The 25,212-nt window shown below is 40.1% G+C and overlaps 1 protein-coding gene across 2 annotated transcripts in view; it reads right to left on the reverse strand.

Moving 5' to 3' along the window:
- Positions 1–25,212, reverse strand: part of cntn4 (contactin 4) — a 113,277-nt gene that overhangs the window by 22,273 nt on the left and 65,792 nt on the right. For both annotated transcript variants that reach the window (XM_062444801.1, XM_062444810.1), the window contains exon 10: positions 6,467–6,594. In XM_062444801.1, coding sequence (XP_062300785.1) covers positions 6,467–6,594 — 128 coding nt within the window. The remainder of the gene's footprint in view (positions 1–6,466; positions 6,595–25,212) is intronic.

The raw sequence follows: 25,212 nt of genomic DNA on the forward strand, positions 1-25,212 counted from the left end.
ATATTATGTGGTTTGCATCATGTGAATTTGCCAATCATAGATAAAAATGAAAAAATGAAGTACATTGAATTGATATATGAAATCCTGCCCTAAGGAGGACAGCAGGAGCCTGTCCTCCATATACTGTAATATGCTTTCACAAATTACCCTTCCCCCTCTGACATGCCCTACAGGTGTCGCTGTTGAAGTATTTTATTCAGAATTTTTAAAAAGGATTTTTACCAGAAATATTTTATAAACTGAGATTTGGTATTGGTTTATTTCAACCAATTACTATTTTTTTTATATTTTGATTTCCCTCTCGCCTCTCAAAAACAGAGAAGCAACCTCCTGTGCCTCTATGGATGAGCCTCCTCAGATTCAAAGGTAAATTACTGTAACATTATGCATTGCATTCCATGTAGCTGAAAAAGCCCTTCAATCCTCAGTGTAATCTCTCAGGTCATTTTGAAACAAAACTTCTGTGACCGTTTTAAAAGGAAATCATTCCACTCCCAATTTTTTCCTTCCAGTTGCTTTTCACACCAAGTAGAATGCTTTCATCAGCACATCACAAACTCTTTTGACGTGCTTTTTTGAATGCCATTCATTTTTCAAAGGACATATCAAAGGTCTCTCAAGGACAAACTTCAAATGGAGGAGAACCTTGTGTATGTCGCTCAACAGACACATACAAAATGCTCTCAATAGCGTATTCATATGTTGTGCAGTGGCAAGACCTAAAATCACTGAGGCGTCAGTACTGTACATAATGGCGAGAAAGGAAGAAAGAGCTGCATTAGCACAGCTACAGGATATCCCAAAAAAGAACCTCATTACTATCCACAGAGCAGAATGGCACAGGAGGAGAGTCAGAAAGAGGGCCAGGAAGTGTGAAACCGCATTGCAAATACCACTGCTTTTATGAAACAGCAGCTAGGACAGAAACACAGCGGACATCTAAGAGAAGGTTGACCAGTAGCTCAACAACTCTTACAATGAGCACAAGTGAACACAAGAGCAATATTTAGACAAATGCAAAGCATTGATGACACTGCCAGACACCATTGCTGAATTCAACATCAAGGAGCCTACTCTGAAGGAGATGCAGGAGGTCCTGAAAGGCACAGGAACAAGCTCAGCTCCAGGACCTAGTTAAGGGCTGTAAAAGTTTAACAAGAGGTGCCCAAGGCTATTTCACTGTCTATGGAGGATCTTCAAGGTGTTGTGATCTAGAGAAAGGGGAGGCTGGCCCAGCAGTGGAGGGTTGCTGAGGCTGTCTGGATTCCAAAAGGGGAGAACTCAAGTAACATTTTGTTGTTCAGAACCATCTCATAAGGCACTGAAAGCAAGGTATTCAGTATTGTTGCCCAATGTCTGATGGAGTACCTCCTGAAGAGCTACTTTATAGACACCCCAGTGCAGAATGGGCTTGTCCCAGGCATGGTGTTGAAGTCAAGGATAGCAATGGATAAGTTCTTCTTCATCCTAGAAGGCATTCACATCCCGTCTATTACTGAGAAGCCGATCAGAATCCTAGGCAAAGTCTTTGATAGCACCTTAAAGACTCCAATCAATGAGCTAGGAGTTGCAGTCATGGCTGAATTAAGAATCAAGTTTTTGATGCAGTTGTTGAACAGCGTTCTTCCCAGGCCAACCAACCCATATCGCTGAGGGTTGGCTGAGATTCCAACATGCTCCCTATGTCACTTAAGAGGATCACTCAAACACATCCTTAACTGTTGCCAAAAGGCTCTGGGAGAGGAATGCTATCACTGGCATCATGACCAGGTCCTGAAGACAGTGGCTGATTTCATCTGCATGGGGAGCAGCCAAGCCAAACAACAGCACCCAGAAAGATAAGCCATTGCATTTATCAAGGCAGGGGAGAAACCACAGGCTCAGGCAAGGATGTCAGACAGGCTCTCATCACTGCATGAGGTTTGGCAGATGAAAGTCAACCTGGGGAAGCAGCTCATTCCCAGAAATCATTGCAGTGACCACACTAAGGCCAGACATGGTCCTGATGTCTGAAACATCAAGGCAAGGGATTCTGCTGGAACTGACTGTTGCCTGGGATGACCAGATGGAGGAGGTCTACAAGAGGAAGAGGGCCAAAATAAGGACTTGTTTGGAGAGTGCCAGAAGCAGGGATGGTAGGTGCAATGCATCCCTATTGAGGTGGGCTGCATAGGCTTTGTTGGCCAGTCTTTCTACAGGTCCCTCAATCTCCCTGGCATCACAGGACTGCACAATAAAAAAAAACATCAAAAACACTACCAAGGCTGCAGAGAAGGCATCCAAATGGCTATAGATCAAGAGAGGGGGAGGATCTGTGGATTACACAGGCTACTTGGACACAAGTTAGGGCCTTATAAACCCTGGCTGGGTCACCTGAACCATGGTGTAGGATTGTTGATAGACCCGAAAGACCCCAGGTTACATCACTGGATGTGTATAAGTTCTATGTAATAACCAGAAACCTGATGGTGATCACTAAAAGATGACTGATCATTATATTTCTATAATGCCATCAGGAATCACACATTGCATTCTATCACACAGTTGCTGGCATTTAACATGGACAGAAGGGTTTGGTATAAAACTGAAATCCACTTCTGCCCTTTCCCTTTTGATTTATTCTCTACACCTCAAAAAAGCCCCAAAGTGAGTAAATCATTGATTAGTGTCGTATATCTACGTTTAGTTCCAATCTCATGTGACTCAAGAGCTCTGTGAGATTGCAATTGTAAGCTAAATGCTAATATCAGCATGCTAACATGCTCATAAAAGCCAGTTTCCATCCAAATATTGTTTGAATTTTAACAGAATTTCCAAAATAAATGGCAAAAGAAAGTATGAATCAGCATGTTTCAATCCACTACTATCAGTGCCATTATACTATTGCAGCAAAAGAGAATGCAACAAGATGACAATGAAAAGGGTGCCAGTCAAACCTCCAATAATGGAAAACCATGTGGAAAACGTGATGGAAATAGGGCATTTATATGTGTTTCATGTATCGATTTAAGGTACATCACAGATTTCTTTTCCTCTGACACTATTTATCATCTCTCTAGAGGAACGGAAGCTTATGCGATGATTAAGTCACATTCTTCATTCTTTTGATTTATTCATCAGGTCCGTTTCCATTGTTGCCTTTTCTTTTTGACTTTCCAATTCTCAGCATTTCCACTCTGGTTTCTTTATGCACAAATTGAATGTGCATAAAAACAGGTGGATGAAAACACACTCAGTGACAACTCAAACATGCTGATGTTTAGCACATATGTTTATCGTGTTCACCAGCTTAATATAGCATGTTACCATGCCAACATTTCCTAATTTACACTAAACACAAAGCATAGCTGAGGCTGATGGGAATATTATTAGTTTTGCAGTATTTGGTCATAATTCAAATTATTGGACAAAATCAAATTGACCTGATGATGGCGCTACATGAAAAGTCAGGGTTTCATATAGATCATTAGGATTGATCATCTGGGAAACATGGATGCATTTACACAATTTCATGGCAATCCATCTCTTATAGCTGTTGAGATATTTCAGTGTGGCCAACAGTGGTTGACCAACTGACTGACCACGGAAATACATTGCCATCCCTAGAGCCATGTTGATAACATAGCTGAAAAGGGCTAAATAGAACATGATAGTGACAAAATATTTCCCTTTCTGCTTTCTAAACACCTCCAAAGGAAAGGGTGTAATGATATGTCAGTGTTGATGGATTATCTTTAGGGTTTACAGAGGCAAACAGAAGTGAACACAGTATGATCTCAGAAGTTTTGAGTTCACTGACCATCTGTAATGATCGGAGGCAACCCTAATTGCAACGGCTCATCTCCAGTGTAATCAAAATTCACAGAGCACGTCTATAATCAAGTGCAATTAATCTGCTAATATCCCCCCAGTGTTGGAATAATGGGGACATTAACAGGGCTCATCTGTTGTGACTGCTCCGGTGCTGTTTGCTAGGTGGCTTATTCACAGCAGGAGACGCTGAATGCTTTTTGACAGGTATTTTTCAGCATTCATATCACCAAAGTCAATTTGAATAAACTACTGTCATCTCCTATAATGGTTGCTCCCACAACACAAATTTCTTCCCGCTAAACAGGTTTCCAATCCTCAGTCAAATAGTGCATGTAAATTACCCCATCCCATTTTCCAAACAATATTGATTGTGACAGAGAGGCATAAGATCATATACAGGAACATTCGTACATCAGCTGCAGAAAACAGCTTTAACATATGATGATGGAAAGGAAGCGGGTGAGAGAGGGTGTCAAATAAAACCCATATTCCTTTTCACAAGAATAATAAGTGGATAACGGCGCTCTCTATTTATGCTGAGAGGACACACACAGTGTTTCCTCCCAGCTTGATTGGAAAATCACATATAGGCCATCAACCTGAACCTACAGAGAGAGTGGCAGGTTTCATCCCCCCCCCTCCAAATGCTGATTGGCTGGTGTTTCTCTACCATTTTCATTTCATAGTATATGATAAATTGGTTAAATGGACAATGTAGAGTGTAACTGACACGGTGTGGCAATGCTGTGCTTTTCATTATACTTCAAAGTCAAGCTCCTTTCAGGAGCAAATTCAGGACAATTAACATGTACACGTGCAAAAATACAAACACACTGAAATTTTACATTGTTAATTTCTTCCCTTAAATTATGCAAAGGTTACTGATTATTTTTGTAGAAAGGCAGAGTCAATGGGAGGCAGAGTGAGGCATCAGCATAAATCAGCAGCAAGGTGCACTCTAAGCTCTCCCTACATCCTTGACTGCTGCTGACTTTCAAGCATTCATAATATATGAAATCTGTCTTTTATAATTCAACAGAAAAAGGAAACATGCCTTGATAGTGATTTACAGAAGACAGAGCTGTTCCAGAGTTTAAAAAAAAAGTCCATTATGTGATGTGTATTCTGGTAAAATGAGAATTACTGTATAGATACATTTGTCTTGCTGTTATTCACATTGGTATTAATCAATTTTTTTTCAAAGTATTCAATCAAACACTAGTCTGTAGGACAAACAAGTCAATTAATCTAGGTCTCTATGGCAACTACTTGGCAAAATTTGGGTGAAAAAACTGCAACCCCTTTGCTGTTTGATATAGTATTCCAAAGGATTTTTACAGATTGCTAACTTCTAGAAGAAAGACAACTGAATGGATTGAACCCTTCAGCAAAAATCATAAACTACAGAAGAAGAATGAGAAGCTTTGTCTTCTAGACGTTATAAAAAATGATTTTTCTTTTGAGAGTGGTGGAAAACACAGCAGTTCTCATCATATATTCTGGGAGATTGAGAAGCACCACTTTTTAAAAATTTTTTTTTTTGGGTTCTTCATACCTGTGTAGTTCATACCCTACCAGGTGAAAGGTTTATACTGAGACAGGCAAACAATAAGTGCGTGCTGCATGACTACAAGTGTTTATACTTAACTGTATTCTCTCTTAAGTAGGTAAATAACAGCTCGGAGTGAATTTGCAGAGCATGATCCCGCCTTCAGGGTTTGCTTTATCTCTGAACATGCTGCATGTAGTGAAACTCAAGAAATGCAATGGCAGTTGCCTGGTTTGTCTACAGATTTGATGCAAATATTCCATGATCTGCTGAAATATACTTGTAAATCAATATCAAACCTTTTGAAATATGAGGCATGAGCTTTCCTCCCTAAGGCCAATATGGGGAAGATCAATAATTCTATAAATCTACACAAGCAAGCCGACAAGGAAGGTCAAGGCGGAACAAATAACAATAACACAAATAAACCATGCAACATCTGTGAAAAGGGGGTCACAGTGAGGGTATAGTTCACTGAATATGTCAGCAAGTCCCCCAGGAACTCGAGGAGGTGAGAACACTATCCCCCATGGAAATAGGACAGAAAAACAGCAGTGTGCACAGAATAAAGCCATTCAATGCACAGCACTTTATACCCAGCTCACATTCATTTTTAATGAAGTATAATAAGTCACAGCACCAGAGCAGAAATGCAATCCCCAGCCCAGATGATCTAGCAACACTAGGCCTTTTTCACACAGCGTATCCTTTGACAGTACTGGAGGCACCAAGGCAGTGAGCTGAATGTTTTCAACACCTCTGCAAACAGACATGGCAACCGAGGTGTCTCAGTCTCTCTAGTAATGACAGCACTGAAAAAAAGCCCTGCTCCTCAAGGCTTATCAAAAGACGAGGAGAGGGCAAGGTGGTTGGATGCTTCAAAAATCAGTGTTTGTCTTTACTACCTTGGTCATATTTTATTTATGAAATCGAATAATTCTGTGTAGTTTTCAAGGGGCAGAATCAAATAACAAGTGACTTTGGCGTGCTGTCACAGTGAAAAACATGTTTGAAAAAGATGTCCAGTGGATTATTAGTCTGGGTCCTTGCTGACTGAATTGTAAAAGAGACTTTGATGAAATGTAAAGATGAAAAAGGACAAACCTTTAACTGTGATGCTTCCTGTGCTGCTCGCCACGCCAAACAGGTTGCTTGCCACACAGGTGTAGAGGCTTGCGTCAGATTTGGTTACGTTCCATATGCGAAGGTTACCGTTGTGCAGAATGGAAACCCTGTGGTAAAAAAAAAAGAGAAAATGTTTTTAAAAAAAGCTTTTATTTTGCTGGCGTGACATCAGCTTGCACTATTATTAACACATGCTGCAATCCACAGTTAGTAAAAATTTAACAGTGTGGCATGATGCTGGCATACAGCAAAGATAAGTGACTAACACTGGGCAGAGAACATTTCTCAGTGTCCCTAATTAAGTTCTGCTTCTTTGCAGATGACAACGATGAGAAATAGGATTGCATTTTCGGGGGGTGATTAATTCAGTGCATGACTTCAAGAAATCTAGGACAACAGTGGCTCCATGCCCTTTATACAATGGCCACAAGTGCTTCAAAAAGGTCAAAAGGCCTTAACGGAACTTGACATTTTCTAAATAACAAGCAAAAATGGAAATTGTGCCCTTGAAAGCTAGGTACTGTGGGAAATCAAGGGTGGACCAACTCATCAAAGCACACTGAATTTTAATTATGTGAAATGCTCTGCTGAATCGGCAAACTGTAAATATGAAACGGCGTCAGCCTGACTGTGAGAGAGGGGAAAATGATGTGTGGCCAGTAAATTGCTCTGTTCACCTACGAACAGAGTCAAAGGAGTCAGAGCAAAGTAAACAGGCTCATCCACTGTTAGATAGCAGCAAGGTTCTTACATACTGCAGAATTATCTAAAGAGGAGAGCTGGGTTTTTTTTAGTGATGGTTCTTTACTTACACAAGTTATTCCACTCATATGTTGGCACATACACAGACACTTAAAGCTACATCAATCAATACATTCCTTTATATATTAACAACTGGTTAAGTGCACATGTGTAATGTGAAAGTGATTGCTTGTAGTGATGAACCCACTGAGGATTATGAGCTGACTCTGCAGATTCCCTCAGCTCCACAGAGCATTTTGGTGTGTTTCAGCTCATTGTTTTGGGTTTATGGCCCACGTCTGTTCTCATTAAGCCTATTTCCTAATGAACAACTATGCTCTTATAAACCCACTGACTGGCAGATAAAGTTAGTGAGCAGTTGTTATACAGTGTTCCTATGTCAAAGTTGGTTTTACAGTTTGCTGTGCTGCCCCCAAGTGGCCAAAAAGAAGTCAATTAATAAAGGTTTCCTGTAAGCATCTAAGCACATTTACCTTTAAAAGTAGAAGGTCGAGCTAGTCTAGGTGTAGTCAGCTGGTGCCTTTAGAGAACCTCTTTATAAACCTGTGTCAAATGTCCAAAATCACCATAAACCCCACCAGTTATAACACTGATGGCTATTTCTTTGTCCCTTTGTATTTATAACTCTTGCTACAAAGCACTAATCATCTTTCTGTCACTACTGTATTCTAATAATTACGACATGAGTTCATTAAACCTGCAATCATATTTTTTGGACACTTGGGGGCAGTGCAGACAAGTCACTGTCACACAACATATCACCTTTGAAGTTGATATGACAAACTGGTCAGCAAACAGTTGCCTATATGGAAGCTACTGAGGAACATAAGCTTTCATTAGCTCTATTTTTGGTCTTGCGGGAGACATCAGCAGCAAAAACATTCCACTATGTTCACCAGCTAGCTGCTAATTATCTGCTGTTTATTGCTGGGAAGGTAGTTTGAATGGATTTTTGCTGAAAAAGGCTGACTGTTTTACGAAAGAGGTGAGAGTGATCCAAACAGTAAAGGTATGTGCTCTAAGCTCAGTGAAAGTGCAGTAATGTGATAATCCTCTGTGGGTTTGTACCTACACATGACCCGTTTTACCTACAAGTATGACATCATGTAAAACAACTGCTGCTTTCAAGTTGCCAGTGCCAGATTTTTATAATAATAGAAAGTAATCAAAAAAGTAAGTAAAGTAAGATTTATACACACTGTTCAGCTGGCAGATTGTTAGCTATTACTCTGACCCTGTATATTTACTGCTATAACTGTAAAGCACCAATTAAAACCGTCTGTCACCACTATATTCAAATACTCAGTGCGTGACTGCATTAATTAGCAGAGCAACAGGTTTAAAGATCCAAAGCAACAGAGCATGTGAAACGGCCCTGCTGCTCCCCTAAATCAGCCGAAACATACTCCTACTCTGCTTTTGATCAATTCAAAGCAGCTATGTGACAGTTAGAGACACCACAGTGGAATGCGAACCTGAGCTCAGACGCAGAGCATTTTAATAGCCGTGCTAGTCTAAATGACACATGACACACAAAACAGTTCATCAGCTTTTGCTGTTATGTGAGAGCAGAGTGTTTTCTTGTTTGCACCAGTGGATGAGTTTAACTGGATGTACTTGTGAAATGCGGTTGACACAGTGTGACACAGTGTGATATCAACTCCTCCTGCTTCATTGTCTACTTGGGGCCTTTTTTATCAAGTGGTGGATGTGATAAGAAAGTGCAGAGACGTTTAGAGTAAGACAGTCTACTTCTAAAACCGCACGATGCTGCTGAGTGGAGGCTTCTTGGTTTAAAGCAGGCTGGGAGAAAAGTGCTGAATGCAAAGTAGCCAACAATGACCATCAGTTACATGAGGTGCATATCGCAGTGTGGGATGGTCTACACTCTAATGGCATCTAACCTGGAGGCTGATCCATTTGAAGACAATGGCCTATTAAATGGCACCACGGTCATACAACTGACCATAAACCTGAGCAGAGTAAGCACAATTAAAATAAATACTAAACATTAATTACATTGTATTGCTGGTTCTCTGATGACTCAGGTTATTTAGAGGATAAGAGTGGACTAAAGGCTTTAGCACATACACATCTACCATTAATTAACCAGTGAACTTTTTGTAATCAGTGAGTGTGAAAACAAATGGGAAAACATATAATTGTAACTAGAACAAGCTCTAACCTAATTCAAGTCAAACAGCACAGGGCTCACAGCAATACCTCAACATAACTAAATACCTGCATTTGTGCACTGCGCTGTGTATATCCACAATCCCCTTATCCTCAGGGACAAAACAGGTATCATGTGACTTGCGCACCATGCATCTTGTAAGAGGAGGCTCTGTGGAGAGCGAACAAGTGGTGCTGCATATGAGCACAATGGCTCTTACAGAGTGTTAAATCCTCAGTAGCTCTCCTGCGGAGCCAAGATGGTTCTTGGCCATTCACCGCATTGTCTGCCTTTTTAAAAACATTTTTTTATAAAAGCATTATATGAAGACCGGGGAGGCACTTTCCTTTCAGTGATGTTACAGAAAGAGGAGCAGACCAGCTGTCTGCATAAGTGTTCATCATTTTAGTTTGAAGCTAATGGAAGAGAAGATGAGGTCAAATATAGTGGAAGTCAGCCGAAGCACAGCGGTGGTGAATAAGAGATGGAGGCTTACTATTAACACGTTTCAGTTTTGCTCCTGCCTTCCCTCTGCTCTGCCACGGCCCAGAAAACACGTCTGTGCGATGCGCCCATTATGTGAGGAGGCATTTCCCACCTCCATCCCGAGGAGAGCCGACGGGGGGGCAGGTATCAATAATTCACAGGTGACATGAACACAAGTGCCACTCCTTTCATCCCTTGCCTCACACACAGGTTTAATGGACTCGGCAATAATTCTCCTAAAAGGAGGCGATTATTTTGAACAAGGCGAGATGGCCAAATGCACTCGTGTAATCCTAAAAAACACAGGTGTGTATTTTGGGGGTGAGATCAAGCCTCTGAGGACAGGGGCTATACAGTGTTGATCCTCCCTGCTTCTGTGACAAGATGAAAGAGACAAATAACATCAGTCACAGAGCAGCTATCATGGTGTACTGTGAAGTGGAAATCGCAGGGAAGAGCCAGCTCCAAAGTAAAAAGAAAACAAAAAAAAAACACAACCTGTTTTTGTTATTTCCTTACATTCTCTTTGAGACGCTGTTAACAGATGCAGGCGTTGGTTTTTGTAAGCTTCCTCACAATCAAAAAGGCACTTGAAAACCACGTTTTGATGTTTCATTCAGACATATTTTGTCTTTGATCTGTTTGATAAATTCTACATTGTGAGAGGAAAACTGTCACAGTCCAAATAATGAGTTCCAAAAAAAAAAAAGAGGAAAAAAAGCAAGGAAACTGCGTCGAGAGCAGCCGCTTTGAACTAAGTGTGGGCCTGAGATGTGTAGTGAGTTTTCTAAAAGGCAGCAGCAGGAGCCTCGTGCTCGGATTGGTGAAATTAGCTCGCTCTCTATATAAACACACTAACTCGCTAATGCTGCTGAAGAATTGGAGTGTACTCATAAAAATTCAACATGCAAACAATATGCATAATCACAGATCAGAATGTGATTTGAGAGTTCCAAAAAAGGGCCGTTCATGAATACTTAGTGACTCTGAGATGCCATGGCTGATTGGTAGCATGACTGCAGGGTGGAGGCCTGTATGCGTCTCTACTTAATTAACAGGGTAAATAAAACTGGCTTGTGAAAATAGGGGTTAAGATTCTATCAGTGGAACTACTCAGCCATGAGACCACAGGAAGAGAGATCGTCACAAGCTTACGGTGATTTTCACCAAATAATTAGTCTCAGCTAAGGCCTTCTATACACAAAGATTACTGCCTCAGTGCACACACATACCACTTGCTCAACTCGCCACTGCTGCAGCCATTCTCTTCCAAATACCAGTTAACTAAATGGAAAAAAAGTAAGTATTAAAAAAGCACTGCAGGGTAAGTGTTTGATATTGTGTTTGCCGGCCGCGGCGAGCTCAGAGATAAGGTGAGGTGTGTCTGCGTTACCATTTCCGACCCCCATTGACCATCATCGACCTACCTGCGGGTGATGTTTCTAATCATAATTGTATCAAAACGTCAGTGTTGCTAACAGTGCCTGAGGCAATAATGTGGTGAGTGTGCGGAGAAAGAGGCGAGGTCACCATATCCTCTGAGCCGGGACAAGGGGTGGGACCTAACTTCAGGTGTTGATCTATGCTCTTGCCTGCTTTAAAAACCCTGAAGTGTATAGGGGGGTGGGGTTGTCTGAGATAAATTGAAAGGCTGTCTTTCCTAAGGTTCCCCACAGTGTGCTGTGCTGGAGAGAAACGGCCTTGTCAGCTGCATAAATCAAGCCCAGCTGTGCAGCGTAGACCCGGAACGCTAGAACCTGCAGAGTGCAATGCAACTGCGGTACAACTTCTCAGATGTTTCCTTTTATGCAGCTTTATGAATTAAAAGAACGTGCATTCTGCTTTCATGTGAAGTCGTCAACATCAAGGTTAACGCTCAATTAGAGACCGCAAAGCAGGTGCACTCTTGATTTTTGTTGTCGTTCTTTCAGTTATCAAAGCGACTGGCTGACACCGGTGAAACAGGGACACCTGGGCATTTACTTTTGACAATTCTCCGATACAGGTGTAATTGATATTGATTTTTGCTGTACTCAGACCTGTACCAATGACTCTCATCTTGTCACATGGATCATTAGCCGCAGCAAATGATCCCGGTATTATCACATGGCCGTATGATAGGAGATGATTAACTTGGAGCTGATTTGAAATGTAAATCTATGCCTAACATTTAAATGCAACAATAGAGACAATCCACGAAACCCTTGATCATAACTCTGCTGCATCAATGACAGCTTAGTTCTTGTCAAACATACAAAATAAATATCTGAAGACTGAAATATCTCAACAAATATTGAAAGTGGTACCATAACATTTTGACATTCGTGGTCCTCAGAGGAGGAATATTCAAGACTTTGGTCATTTCTTGACTTTTTATTAAGCACCACCATGAGTTTGCCATCTTTAGTTGAACAAATGATGTCTTCACAGGACAAATTGTGATGACTTTGGTAATCTAGACTTTTTATAAAGAGCCATCATAGATTAAATGTCTATTTGCCAATACTTTGGTTTATGACCAAATATATACAAAACCCCTGACATTTCCCTCAGCCTCAGCTGTACTTTGTGTTTATTGCCAATTAGCAAATGGAAGCATGCTAACACACACAACTGACAAGGTAACATTGTAAGCACCTGCTGATATTGTCATTGCGAATTTGTTAGCATGCCGACATTATTATTTTTAGGATTTTTTTTGTCATTATTGGACAGTCGGTGGCAGAGAGGCTGACAGGAAACAAGGGGAGAGAGAGCGGGTATGACATTCGACAAAGGTCCCTTGCCGGACTCGAACCAGGGACGTTGGAGGTACATGGCATGTGCTGTAACCACTCTGCTACGATGGCTCTCTAACATTATTATTCAGCTCAAAGCTCTGCCCAAGTGTACAGCCTCACAGAGATGCATGACTATGGACCAAATCTGACCCAAATCTTGACATTTGTCTCTCTATTAATGAAGCTGTATTGTGTTACCTGGATGTGCATTTATTTTACACAGTCAAGAAAGGCACCACTGAATACTTAAGCACATTTGACCCCGAAATCATTAAAAGTGTGTCATGACACTATTTAACTTTAAATTTAGCCCTGACCTGATAGCTATCTTTATTCATTTTTCACAAATATGTAGACAGGAAGCTGCTGGCAGTGATCACTGAGGACCAAAAGAAGAGCTAGAGAAATGACTGCTTTACAATCAAACTACATGAAACACTCTGCGTCCAGTGTATTTAACGTTCTGGGTTTAGGTTTGGAGTATCTGTAATGCTGTAGGAAAGTTTTGGAAAGTTGTGCACCTTTGTAAGAACGATGACAGTTGGTAGGATGGAAAAATAAGTACGGATTTAAAAAAAAAAAAAAGAAAAAAAAAAAAGAAAAGCGAGGAGTTGTGCTTTAAATATGCCAGTGAGTCAGAGCTCAGCCTGATCATATTAAAACGCCTGGTAGCCAAAAAAGGAGCACAAATCACTCCCTCGGTGTTACAAGTTATCAGGCGGCTCGATTACAGTTTACTCTACCAGGCTTTGAGCTTTACCAAAGTATCGCACTGTGCACACAATTACCATCGGTCCTGTAAGAAAATGCCCGTCTGACAGGGATCTTTTGGAGATGTCAATCAAAGCTTGACAACAATATAACAAGTGCTTTTTGTGACCAGTGATGCAGGGAGCTCTTGCTTCAAGACAGCGCAAATGATTATGAATGATTGACACAGAATAATCGCTCATTCTCCGGCTCTCAACAAAGGCAACTGGCAGCAGGGTTATGAGCTCTTTTTCCTATTCAGCTATGTTACCAGTGGAGTAAGTTGCAGGCGGCAATACTTGAAATGACTTTCCTTTTGGTTTGCTGTGTATTGACACTTGTCTCCAGGGCACTGGCTAACATTAAAGCTTCTTTGGCAATATTGTTGCTTTATAAAAACACGGCCAGGGGACAGGGGTGCTGGGCTGCAACGCAAGTATTAATCTTTTGCTCTATGAAATGCACAAACTGCTACTGCTCCAGTGTGTATTACCATAATGTAGGCAGGGAAATGGCAAGTTCTTCCCCATTGCCTCAACAGCTGAGATGAATTAAGCTTTTTCTCTTTTTTTGCATTCTCCTTTGATAGATGCAGCAGGAATTGCACACTTGGTTATTACACAAGCAGTCCTAGGTGCAGTTTTTTACGAAACATTTGAATATTGGATGCTCCATTCCAGGAATGGGTTGCTAGATTTATTTATTAAATAAACAAAAGTTAAGCTTCAATATTCATAATTTTGAGATAAATGAAATTAAATGTACAGCACATTTTGGCACCTGGTCTCCCTTCAACAATAAACGGAGAAACTGCTTACATAATGTCCCCAGGCATGAAAATATTGTCAACTTGTTATCAGTGCTTATAATGAAAAAGTAACAATAAAAATACACTCCAACTCTCTCTCTCACACACACAAACAAACACAGTGAAAATGAATTTTCTCTGAATAAATGCGTAAAAGTGCCTTTTTTTTTTTTTTTTAGGAAGGTGTCTTAATGAAGCAGGCTGACTGAGAACGTCTTAATTCCCGCCTGTGGAACATGATGTGATTGTGTTTGTAATTGCATTGCGAGGAGAGGGAGTTCATCAGGCTGGGCCGTGGAGGGGTTTGTGTATGTACTTCCAGAGGATTCCTTTAATCACAAATTGCTCTCCTGGTTTATTCCCTTCCAGAGATATTCATCTCTTCTCGTGTGTGCTGAGGTATCCCTTCAGGAATAAAGAGCACACATATGTTCCACAGGAAATTGTCAGAGGAACCAAGATGGATTACTCATGCTGCGCTGGCGGATTTTCACTTTGAAAAATGATATCAGCCACAGTCTCCCAGATAAAAATAATCCCGGCGAGCAGTACATGGGATGCAGACGGGTAAAGAGGGTTCTGACCTAATCTCAGCAAACATCTCAGAATTCACTTTATCTGTGGTCTGATATATATATATATATATATATATATATTTTGAGTTTAGTCAGTCAGCACCAGATTCTTTGCAGATGCATGTTTTACAACCCTCCGCCCCACCTCGCTCCCTCCTCCTTTACAATGAGAAAAACTGCTAATTTAGCAGAATGGTGCAGAAAGATGATTGCAATTTTATAGCCCTATTTGATCTGAACTGTTCATGGCTCAAAGGTTATACTCTGAGTGATGCAGTGGGATGTATGGAGACATTACTGGAAGGTAAATTGATCTACTAATTTAATGATACAACAAAATCAATTAAGGCCGATAATCATGACTGACAAACAAAGGCCAATGTACTGTCTGCCCATCAAGGATGTGTCCTAAAATGTAAATCACACTAACCCTAACACAGAGACATCTGAGACATGGCAGTGACACCATATGTACTGTAGTGAGGACTACAGAAGAATTTTGACAGTTTGAACAAAATGCTACTGTAATGTATTTAACACTCTTTATATTCCCCAGGCTCAGCATTAATCTACAAGATTCAAGTCTAGAAACTTACCACTTATAATCAATTGACCATTTGTTAAGCTCTGCCCCCTTAGTAACTGTTGCCAGTCAACCTTTCCATTCTTGCACAGGCAATTTACAATGATAATTGGAGCAGATTTGCCATTTGAAATTCTCATTAATTTTTGGAACAACAGGTCCTTGATTACAAACAGAGGTAGACAATAGCAGCCTTTTCATTTCTAGTCGGCGACTCTTAATTTTGCCAGCTGAAGTGGATGTTCTATTGTGAATGGGTCTTTCTTTAATCAATCTGTAGCCTACCTGATAATAATGTAATATGAAATATTCCTTGGCCTTGAAAGTAACACAAGTTAGGTTACTATGGTATCGGTAATAAGCTAGCTAGTAAAGCGTACAACAAGGAAAATGCTGTTTAATTGTTGGTTTTACAAAGGCTTTAAATAACCCTCCATCCCTGATTCTCTTTATGTAAAGACTATGTTCCTCCTACACCTCCATGCACACAGTTTGAACATGTGGAGAAAACCAAGGCTTCAAAGTCCTGCGTGCCTAGTTACGGTTGCTATGCTAATGTCACTAATCTTCTATTGTGCAGCCCGCTAGAAATGATTTCTCTAATGGGCAAGGCAAATGCCTTTAATCCACCCTTGTCTAGACCACAGTGAGCATTGTGAAGATCACGGGGCCACTCTCATCTAATCCAAATTTATCTGATGATCACAGCGTGTCAAACACATGGTGCAGTGCCCCTGCTTACAGTCACAAATATATCAAGCTACTGATTCATGTTCATCTGCAGTGAAGAGACTTTTGGGGTGGCCAGATGCAAAGGGTTGGACACACAGTATGAAAAAAGATGTCTTGGAATTTGGTTACAGACTATTAATGGAAATCTAATCAAGCATAATTAGCCTGCCTGTAGCTGCACGTTCATGCCAATAATTGTCCAGGTAGCTACCCTGCTGACTTTAGACTAGTATGAAAAAAATTGCATTCTTTTGCCATTAACACATTCTATATAACTACTTTGATTACTAATCAAACTAGCCGTTTACCTGAAATCCCCTCCGAAAGAAATGTAAGTCTTCAGCTCTGCCCACTGATGTTTAAACCAACCCAACGAGATTATTTCTGCCTCCTGAACAGCTCTAACTCTGAGACATGTTTGGATAAATAAAACATTTAATCTGCCGTGTGGATATGTGTGTGTGTGTGCTAGCAGGCACCTCTGAACAGTGTTGCTTGTTGTCTGCAGCTGCCAGGATCAGCAAAGCACTAATCCTCGGTTTGCTCCCATTCTCAGGCGAGGAGGGGGGTTACCGCACTCCTTCATGTGGCTTTTTTAGCTACAGCCAGAGTGGAGTGGTGTAGGCAAAGACAAAATGAAAAGCACCAGTCAGCTGTCCACCGCAGCCTTGTCAGGTAGTAAACCTTTTTTCCTCAAGGCAAAGTAATGAAATAAGTCCTTCTGGGCACATAAGCTCTCTGTATTCAGACCTGGCACTGCTCACGCACACACTTTTAACCTCCGCAGAGAGCCAGAACTCCACTTCACAAGCAGATGTTCAATTAGAGTCAAATGAGGAAATTAGAGATCTGATGAGAGAAAAATGTGAATTGACATTTAAACATGATAAACAGTGTTTTTAATAAGTAGAACAGCATGCAGCCTAAGAATGAGGAGACTGAAATAGTGCCAGGGCCATCCGCTCACACAGATCATTTAATCATCACTTTTATTAATACACCTGTTTCCATGCAGCACTGATTAATTCTAAGTCTTCATAAAATTAAGCCCTGAGACATTTGATGAGACTCTTATTAAAGTCTCCTTGAAACAGGACAAAGGCATCATGGAAAGATAGCGAGATGTGCGATAAGTAAATTAATGCAAAGTTCGCCGCTATGTCTCTTCCGCAGTTTTTCGATGTTCTCCTGACACTTATTCTTTCTGGAGTGCGTCTGGCAGAGCAGATGGGCCTATAAATGGAGATCACTCTGTGAGACATCTCTTCATTTACGTGACAGCCATGCTTATTTGCTCTGCCAATGTAGGAGGGATGTATAATATGCAAGAGGAGCCAGTGTAGCACTGGATCATGACTTCAGATAGAATCTGGCAAATCCAGCTATAGCAAGTGTTGCTCTCTCTACAGGCTAATGGAGTAATCAACATCCAGGCCACATACCCACACAGCCTCCTGTGTCTTCTCACTTAAACTCAGTGAGCCACTCAAGGAACTTGTCACCACTTAAAGCTACAGTATAAACACACCTAGAAGATGATTTCTAAACTGCTCAAGGGGAGAAATGAGTCAGAGAACATTTTGCGATAGGATTTTCTCATGCTCGCTGATTCATGCGCCGCGCTCGCTCTTCGCTTCGTGTGTCAATAGTTTGGCAAAAGTAAAAAGCGGAATTAAAAGAGGCCTCAAAGTGCACATCCGAGCTTAATTTGTGACGAGCGATAAAAAAGGAACACGGGGAGGAAGCAGGGGTTGACATTTGGGCCATTTTGCCGGCGGCACTTGATTTTAAAAAAAAGAAGTAAATTGCGCAGACTTGGATACCGCTGGACGATTAGTGCGTTAAGCTGCTCGGATGTGCCCTCTTTGAGATTTGATTGTGCTTTCTTCTTGACGAGGCTGAAGTAGAATTTGGATGTGAAATTACTGCACAATGAGATACATGGCTCAAAAATATTATAGTTTCTTTTATTTTATTATTTTTACCGTCTTTCGAACCTTGTTTGGCTGTATTTCTGTTTCATACAGATTTACTAAAACCAGTATGATCACATTAATGAACCTATTATGAATTGTATAGTTCTATTGTGTAGGACTAGATGTTATTATCCCTTAGTTGCACACTTGAGGCATGCTGCCAGGATTATGTGTGATGGTTAAGTGAGTGATGGCATCTAGAGGGTTCAGCCGTGAATCCCAGTGTCCCAGGCTGACCCCCTAGATGCCATCTACTCACTTGGGGGCCCAGGTGGAGTCCTTTCTCTTAATCCACAGCCAGTGGCTCCCCATTTCTGCAGTCCCTAAAAGGTCTCTGACTGCCTGCTGGTGGACCTTCCCTCGCACTCCCATTTTTATTGTTTTATATCATTATATGGGTCAATGACTTTTTTTGTGTCGATGTGGTTTAGTCAAATTTAAAGGAGTTAAAATTTGGAAATAAACTTATGAATGACTTGCACACATTCTTTGTGGACCCAGCATGTCTGTTTTTAATCCATTTTGAGAGAATATATTAGACTTGGATTATGGCAAAAATGTCCAAATGGTGTAACCATAATAACACTTAAATACACTGTAGGTGGATAAAATATTTAATATTTATCATTCTTTTGTGGTTACACCATTTTACATTTTCAGGAGCATTCAGTCTTACCTTTGGTAAAAAAAAAATGGAACAAATATAATTTCAAATAAACATAAAAGCAACAAAAATACAAAATGTACATTTTAACAAACCTGATGCTGCTTGAAAAAAATATTTTTAAAGTTATTTTTGAATTACTCATCTTTCCAACCCTTATTTGTCAAATGACCCATATATCATTATACTGTATATACAAATGATGTATCTGCTGTAAACCTAAAAAAATCTTACAATTGAGGCAAAATATGTGACCCATGGCCTATTTCATGTTAGCAAGCACATGATAGATTCACCTATCATGAGTTATTTTTCATTCCTCATCTGTATCTTTAAACTTTAACCTTTCATTTCTCCTTGGACATATTGTACTAATTTCACTGCATAACCATGAAGCTTTCAGTGTATTTTTAAGGAAGTCTTGTGGACACATTACACCACAGGCACTGCTCTGGCCAGTGATGCCAAAAAATCCCTGCCATCTGGGCAGAGGACACTGGTGTCCTGGTGTAAACATTTCCAGTCTTCAGCCTGCTAATTGTAGTGTTTTTTGTGACCTATGGCTGTCTCATCTGAATAAGCAGTGATTCACTAGCACTGTGTGATAAAGATGCAGCTTGTTTGTACTGAGCCACCATGAATGTACTTACTGAATAAGGCGGCGCTGATTTAGAAGCTTTATACCGCTGAAGAGGGGAGCGTTTTCCAATAAGATTAACATTCTGTCTTATCATTGCGCGCCCAAACCGACCAATAATGGCTGTGTTGTGATCGTTGGCCGAGCAGGCTGCTATGACAATGGCCACTGTGGGATTTCTTACTAGCAATGAATACTTTATGTTTAGTTTTATTATCAAGACTTAACCATATCTGTTTAACTAAAGTCAAACTGTTGTTATTGTAGGAAATGCTGCTATAATAATAAATAATACTCAAATAATACTCAAAATACAGGAAAACGTCTGACTGATATGTGAATTTCAAACATGGAAAGTATTCCAGTAGCATCCTTCATTTATGTTTCTCTGTGTGTGCCGTGAGACTCTACATTTGTACTTGTTTGAAACCACTAATCTGGGGTAACAAGAAAAAAAGAAAGGTGCTGATAAAACTTTGATCAGATGTTACCTTGGCAACAAGCTTCCTGGACTAACCATGTTCAAAGATTACACTCAAATTGTTACATTGCCAAGTGCACAGTGTGTGCAACAGCTAAACACCAGTGCACACTTTCAAACATATCAATATTTCAGTAGGTATAACATTATCTAATGGTCATTTTCTGGCTTGAAATCAGTAGAGGAATTGAGTATAATTGGGATAGGGCTTTTTTTTATGTCACCTTTTTTAAAACTTAAAGATCTACTGGTGCCAAATAACCCATTACAATACCTAAAAGAACCATGAGGACCATTTTCAGCTATCAGAGAACAATTTCTTTCTCTCATTCATGTCTGATCACCAGAACAGACGGTTTCACAGACTGCAGCAGAGACACCTCAGTGCATCCACAGCTGTTTTAGACAAATTAAAATGTTTGACTTTTTTTAACATTTTAATCCGGAAAGTGAATAAAAAATGAAATAAATGCTATCAAGGTCTACCTAAAGTGTGCTCCCTTTGCCTTTTTAAATATCACAATTGATATGATAGGGTATGTTAATATCATTCATTGTTGAACCCTTTACACACTTTACACAATGTCTTGAAACCAATATTTAACAATGTATTTGGGTTTTTTAATGAATGAATCAATACATGAAACACATTTTTGATGTATTATATGTTAGCTCCGTCCTGTGCTTACGGACACAACAGGAGACCAACTGGCAATTTATCTGGGCAGCAGTTCGCCAGGTGCACTTTGTTCCAGGAGGACCATCTCCCCTCAGCAATTATAAGACACAAACACACGGAAAACAACTAAAATAAACTTCCTGAAGAATCCAGCTACCAGATTCACAATTATTTCCCAGTAAAAATACTTTTGATTTTAATGTATAAGCTAGAGAAAAAAAATTCACATGGTACAATAACAGAAAAGAACATTTTAGCATAAAGCTGCATCTGCATCACATTGCCATATCTCCAACCTATTTAAGATGTATGACCTTTTGGACGGCGCTAACTAAAAAGGAAGTGCTGCAGATATCTGGGGCATGCTGGACTTCTAAATGTCCATCAACTCCTTGGGGAGGAAAGGGGGTAGCGGAGGAGGGGGCGGTATGAATGCTATTGAGTAAAAAAAAAGAGAAGATAATCTATATGAAGTTGATATTCAAGATAAAACTCCATTTGTAATCTCTCTCACACACACATACACACACACACACACACACACAAACACACACACACACACACACACAAGGCAATGTGTATCTTTTGTGCAGCTGAGGAGACACGCTGCTGTGTCAGGGCACCGTGGAGACAAAAGTGGGGGTGGATGGGTGGATTTGTCCCAGCCACACCCAAAGCACTTTAATGCCTCCCTCCAGGCGTAAACACCTTCTTCAAAGGATTGAAAGATCCAGCACAAATATTTGCATGACTGCCAAAGCCGATAGAGATAAATACTCAAGGTCTTTAAAAGATGGTATTTAATGCAGGAAGAGGGCGCAACATCGGGGACGTCAGCATATCCTGCGGAGGCTCGTGAGAGGACAGTTGATTGAGTGTGTCCTGTGTGAGAGGCCTAACAAACTTGATTTCGCCCCCCCCTCCACCCGCTTGTGACATACTGAAATGGCGTTGTTGTTGGGGTTTTTTTAAAGGCCGCTCTCTATGGCTGACACGGCCAACTTACGCACTCATCAGCAAGACCTGCTCTGGCTCTGCGCTCTCAGCTGCTTTGTTCCAGCTGATGTCATCTAAACCTCGTCCATGCAGGGTTGTCTGGGGTAGATAAGACATCCCCTCCTTCTATTGGTCTCCTGCACGAAGAAAAAAAAAAAAAAGGGGGGCTGCTGCTATGAAGATGGATTACCCAGCTGGTGACACTGGTTCCCTTTCCGCTGGAGCCACTATGGAGTGCTAACGCAATTAAGGCAATTAATCTTCAACAAAAGGGGTTCACAGCTACCTCTTATGATTTTGCAGCTCTCAGTACAGGTGCATAACAAAAACAGGCCTGCTCACACATGCACAAATACTAGAAATGCATGCAAACACACTCCTTTTATATAGAGAAAAAATCCAAATACAATTAACTAGAAAGAAACATAGCATGACCCACAGTTCATGTGTGAAACCAGGATGTTGTTTGCTCCATCATTTGCGGTGTACTCATTTGCGTCAGTGGCTTTCACTCCCATTTTATGATTTGACAAACAACCAGCAGGATGGGACTGAATATCGTCGTCGACCTACAGGCAAGGCAGCTATTATTGGGCATCCATTCAAAAGACAACTGTTCTAATGATCGCCAGAACAGATGCTAAACATTTTTATTATGTGGCATACAGCATGAGGGTGTATGTGCCTATGTCACAGATGAGAGGAAATGGGAGATAATGGGAAAGAGAGTAAAGGGTAGGAGCCAGCGCGTTTAAATGCTCTGGCGTGTGTTTTTTCGAGCTGTGTAAAACGTTACTCCACTTCCAAACTGGCAATACAGTGTGGCACTGTGGCAAAAAAAAAGAAAAAAAGAAGTCCTTTTAATGTAATGCATCTGGGACTGTTGAATTTTAATTTCAAATCTGAGCTCAGACCACCTGAGCAGGCCAGGTGGTCTGAGCTAAAATATCATTTATTTAGTTCGTGTAAAGACATAAAAACATATTTCTGCATATCAAACATCAAACAGAACTACTACAAGGAGGATAGTGTTGAAGAAGTCTATCTGCTAATTGTCCATTATAAGGATACTCTGAGTGCTCTTAAGGTGTAGTAAATCCATCTTACAGCTACAGCAGCAACATAAAGAATTCCCTTATTATAAATATTCAGGAGTAACATATACTATACTTAAATGATTTAAATCTTGAATCATTCATTATTTATCACAGCTGTTGGTCATTTGCTGATTTATAGTTAGGAATAGGTGAGACTACTGAAGCAAAAGTAGACAGGTCAATGACATTTTTTTGTGTCCATGTGGTTTAATCAATTTTAAAGGGGTTAAAATGTGAAAATAAACATATAAATAACTTGCACACATTCTTTTTTTGTGGACACAGCATCAAATTTCTGCTTTTAATCCATTTTGAGGGAATATATTATGGCAAAAATGTCTAAGTGGTGTAACCATAAAAAACAAATGCCAAATAATTCAACTTGTTTAAAACGCTAAATTCTCAATAAAACACCATATCAACTAGTTTGGCATGATCTTACATTATACATTATTATATTAAATAAAGGTAATGGAATACAATTGTTCTAAATATTACATTTAATCTGGGGAATCATCAACTTTAAAAAAAAAAAAAAAAAATTAAATAATTAATTGTATAAATCCACTTAAATACACTATAGGTGGATAAAATATTTATTATTCATCATTCTTTTGTGGTTACACCATTTGACATTTTGAGGAGCATTCAGTCTTACTTTTGGTTAAAAAGAAAATGCAAATGTCATTTCAAATGACAAAATACAACAAAAATACAAAATGTACATTTTAACAAACCTGATGCTGCTTTTAAGATATTTTTGAATTGCTCATCTTGCCAACCCTTATTTCTCACTGATCCATATGCAGTGATAGAAATTTAAGGAAAAAACATCTCTTAGCTCTGCCATCTCATTTCAATCAAGGGCATCAATGTGTGTCATGTCAAAGATGAAAGTGAATTCACTTAAAATGGTGCAGGTGATGTGAGGTTGTGTGATGGAAGTTGTGCCGGGCGAGTGAAGGGCACCAGCACCGAAACCACTATGCAAATTCCCCCGCCACTTTGTTTGACAAGCAACAACACTGCTTTGTATATATGCAAAGCCTGGCAAGACACTGTGCACACAGCCCTGCTGTCAGAGCGGAGTCATGCTAGAGTGGTGACACCCATTGGGTGACCCCTGTCTGCAATTAGGCTACTGGGCCAGACTTCACACTTCATTCAGACAGACACACACACACACAAACACTGGCAGAAAGTTATTACACGTAGCGCCACTTCACATCTCAGGGGTCAAACGTGGCAGGACGCAAAGATTGGCCTTCTGCTTCACAAAAACTTGTCAGAAGTTGAATAATTTGATATCGGGAGCCTTTATCATCCCTGCTGAGGTGAAAAGTACTTGATTAGCACTTTTAATTTACTCAGCAGACAGTCTGTTTGGCCACCGCTAAAGATAAAACACAGCGAACCCCATCAGCAATTACACAGTGAGACTTCATGCTGATTTTTCTCTTTGCTGTTCTGCAAGTATTCTCACCACATCTGAGGACTACATCAGAATCTCTCCATGGACATACTGTGATAAAATATATCACAGTAACTGGAGCCTTTTGGTGCACCTTGATATAGCATTTTTGAATCCATAAAACTTAATACTCTCTTCAAAACAAATTCATTACTATATAAAGCACTGCAATCAAAAGGCTTTAATATATACATGCAAGAGCTGCCTCAATCATCCAATCTGAGGACTTGAAAAATCACTGACTAGTTGATGCACACCTGGGTTAATACAAATAATGCGTCACCTGTCAGACAGTTGAATATGAGAATGAGAAAGAATAGAAAATGATCAAAATGGTAAAGTACAATAGATAAACAGTACAATTAAGGATATGATGTCACTTGATCAATAAATATGATCAATACATACTATAACCACTGGTCAATAATACAATATAAGATAGCTAGAAATAAGACAGTGCTAATGATCACTAGGCCATTTCTACATAACGCAGACTCTTAAAGAGATAAGAAAAGGAGATCTGTGTTATTATGTATACAAACACGTGTTTTATCCCTTTACGATGTAGTGTATTTTGCTTTCACAAAGTTAGGGGGGCTCAAATGAGAAAGATTACAAAAATAATGGTATAAGCTGAAGCGCCATAAAGCGAGCCATCCTGATTTTTAGTATCTAATATGAGTCAAGCTCCAAAAATGCTTCATCTTCCATAATGAAATTTGTAGCGCCTTTCTGTTTTGAATTTTAAGCCTCCACTCTGAGTTGTGCTATCCCTGATGACATCATTAAACCCTAATGAGAAGGGTAAAGTTTTCCTAAAACTTTGGAAAGCACCCTCCAGAGCCACAGAAGACAGAGGGGTAAAATATGCGAAGTGCTCCTTTAATGCTTTGAAAGCACAGATGTAATAGTCTTTGTGTAAGGGTTTGAGACAAGCAGACTCTGAAAACACACTAATGCACGGATAATTGACGTTTCTTTCATATCATATGTGCAATATCGCAACCAGCTGGGCAACATAACATTGGATGTGACTTATAGAGAATGTTACATATTAAAATGCGATCGAGAGTGT

The sequence above is a fragment of the Scomber scombrus genome, chromosome 3, assembly GCF_963691925.1.
Source record: "Scomber scombrus chromosome 3, fScoSco1.1, whole genome shotgun sequence".
Lineage (NCBI taxonomy): Eukaryota > Metazoa > Chordata > Actinopteri > Scombriformes > Scombridae > Scomber > Scomber scombrus.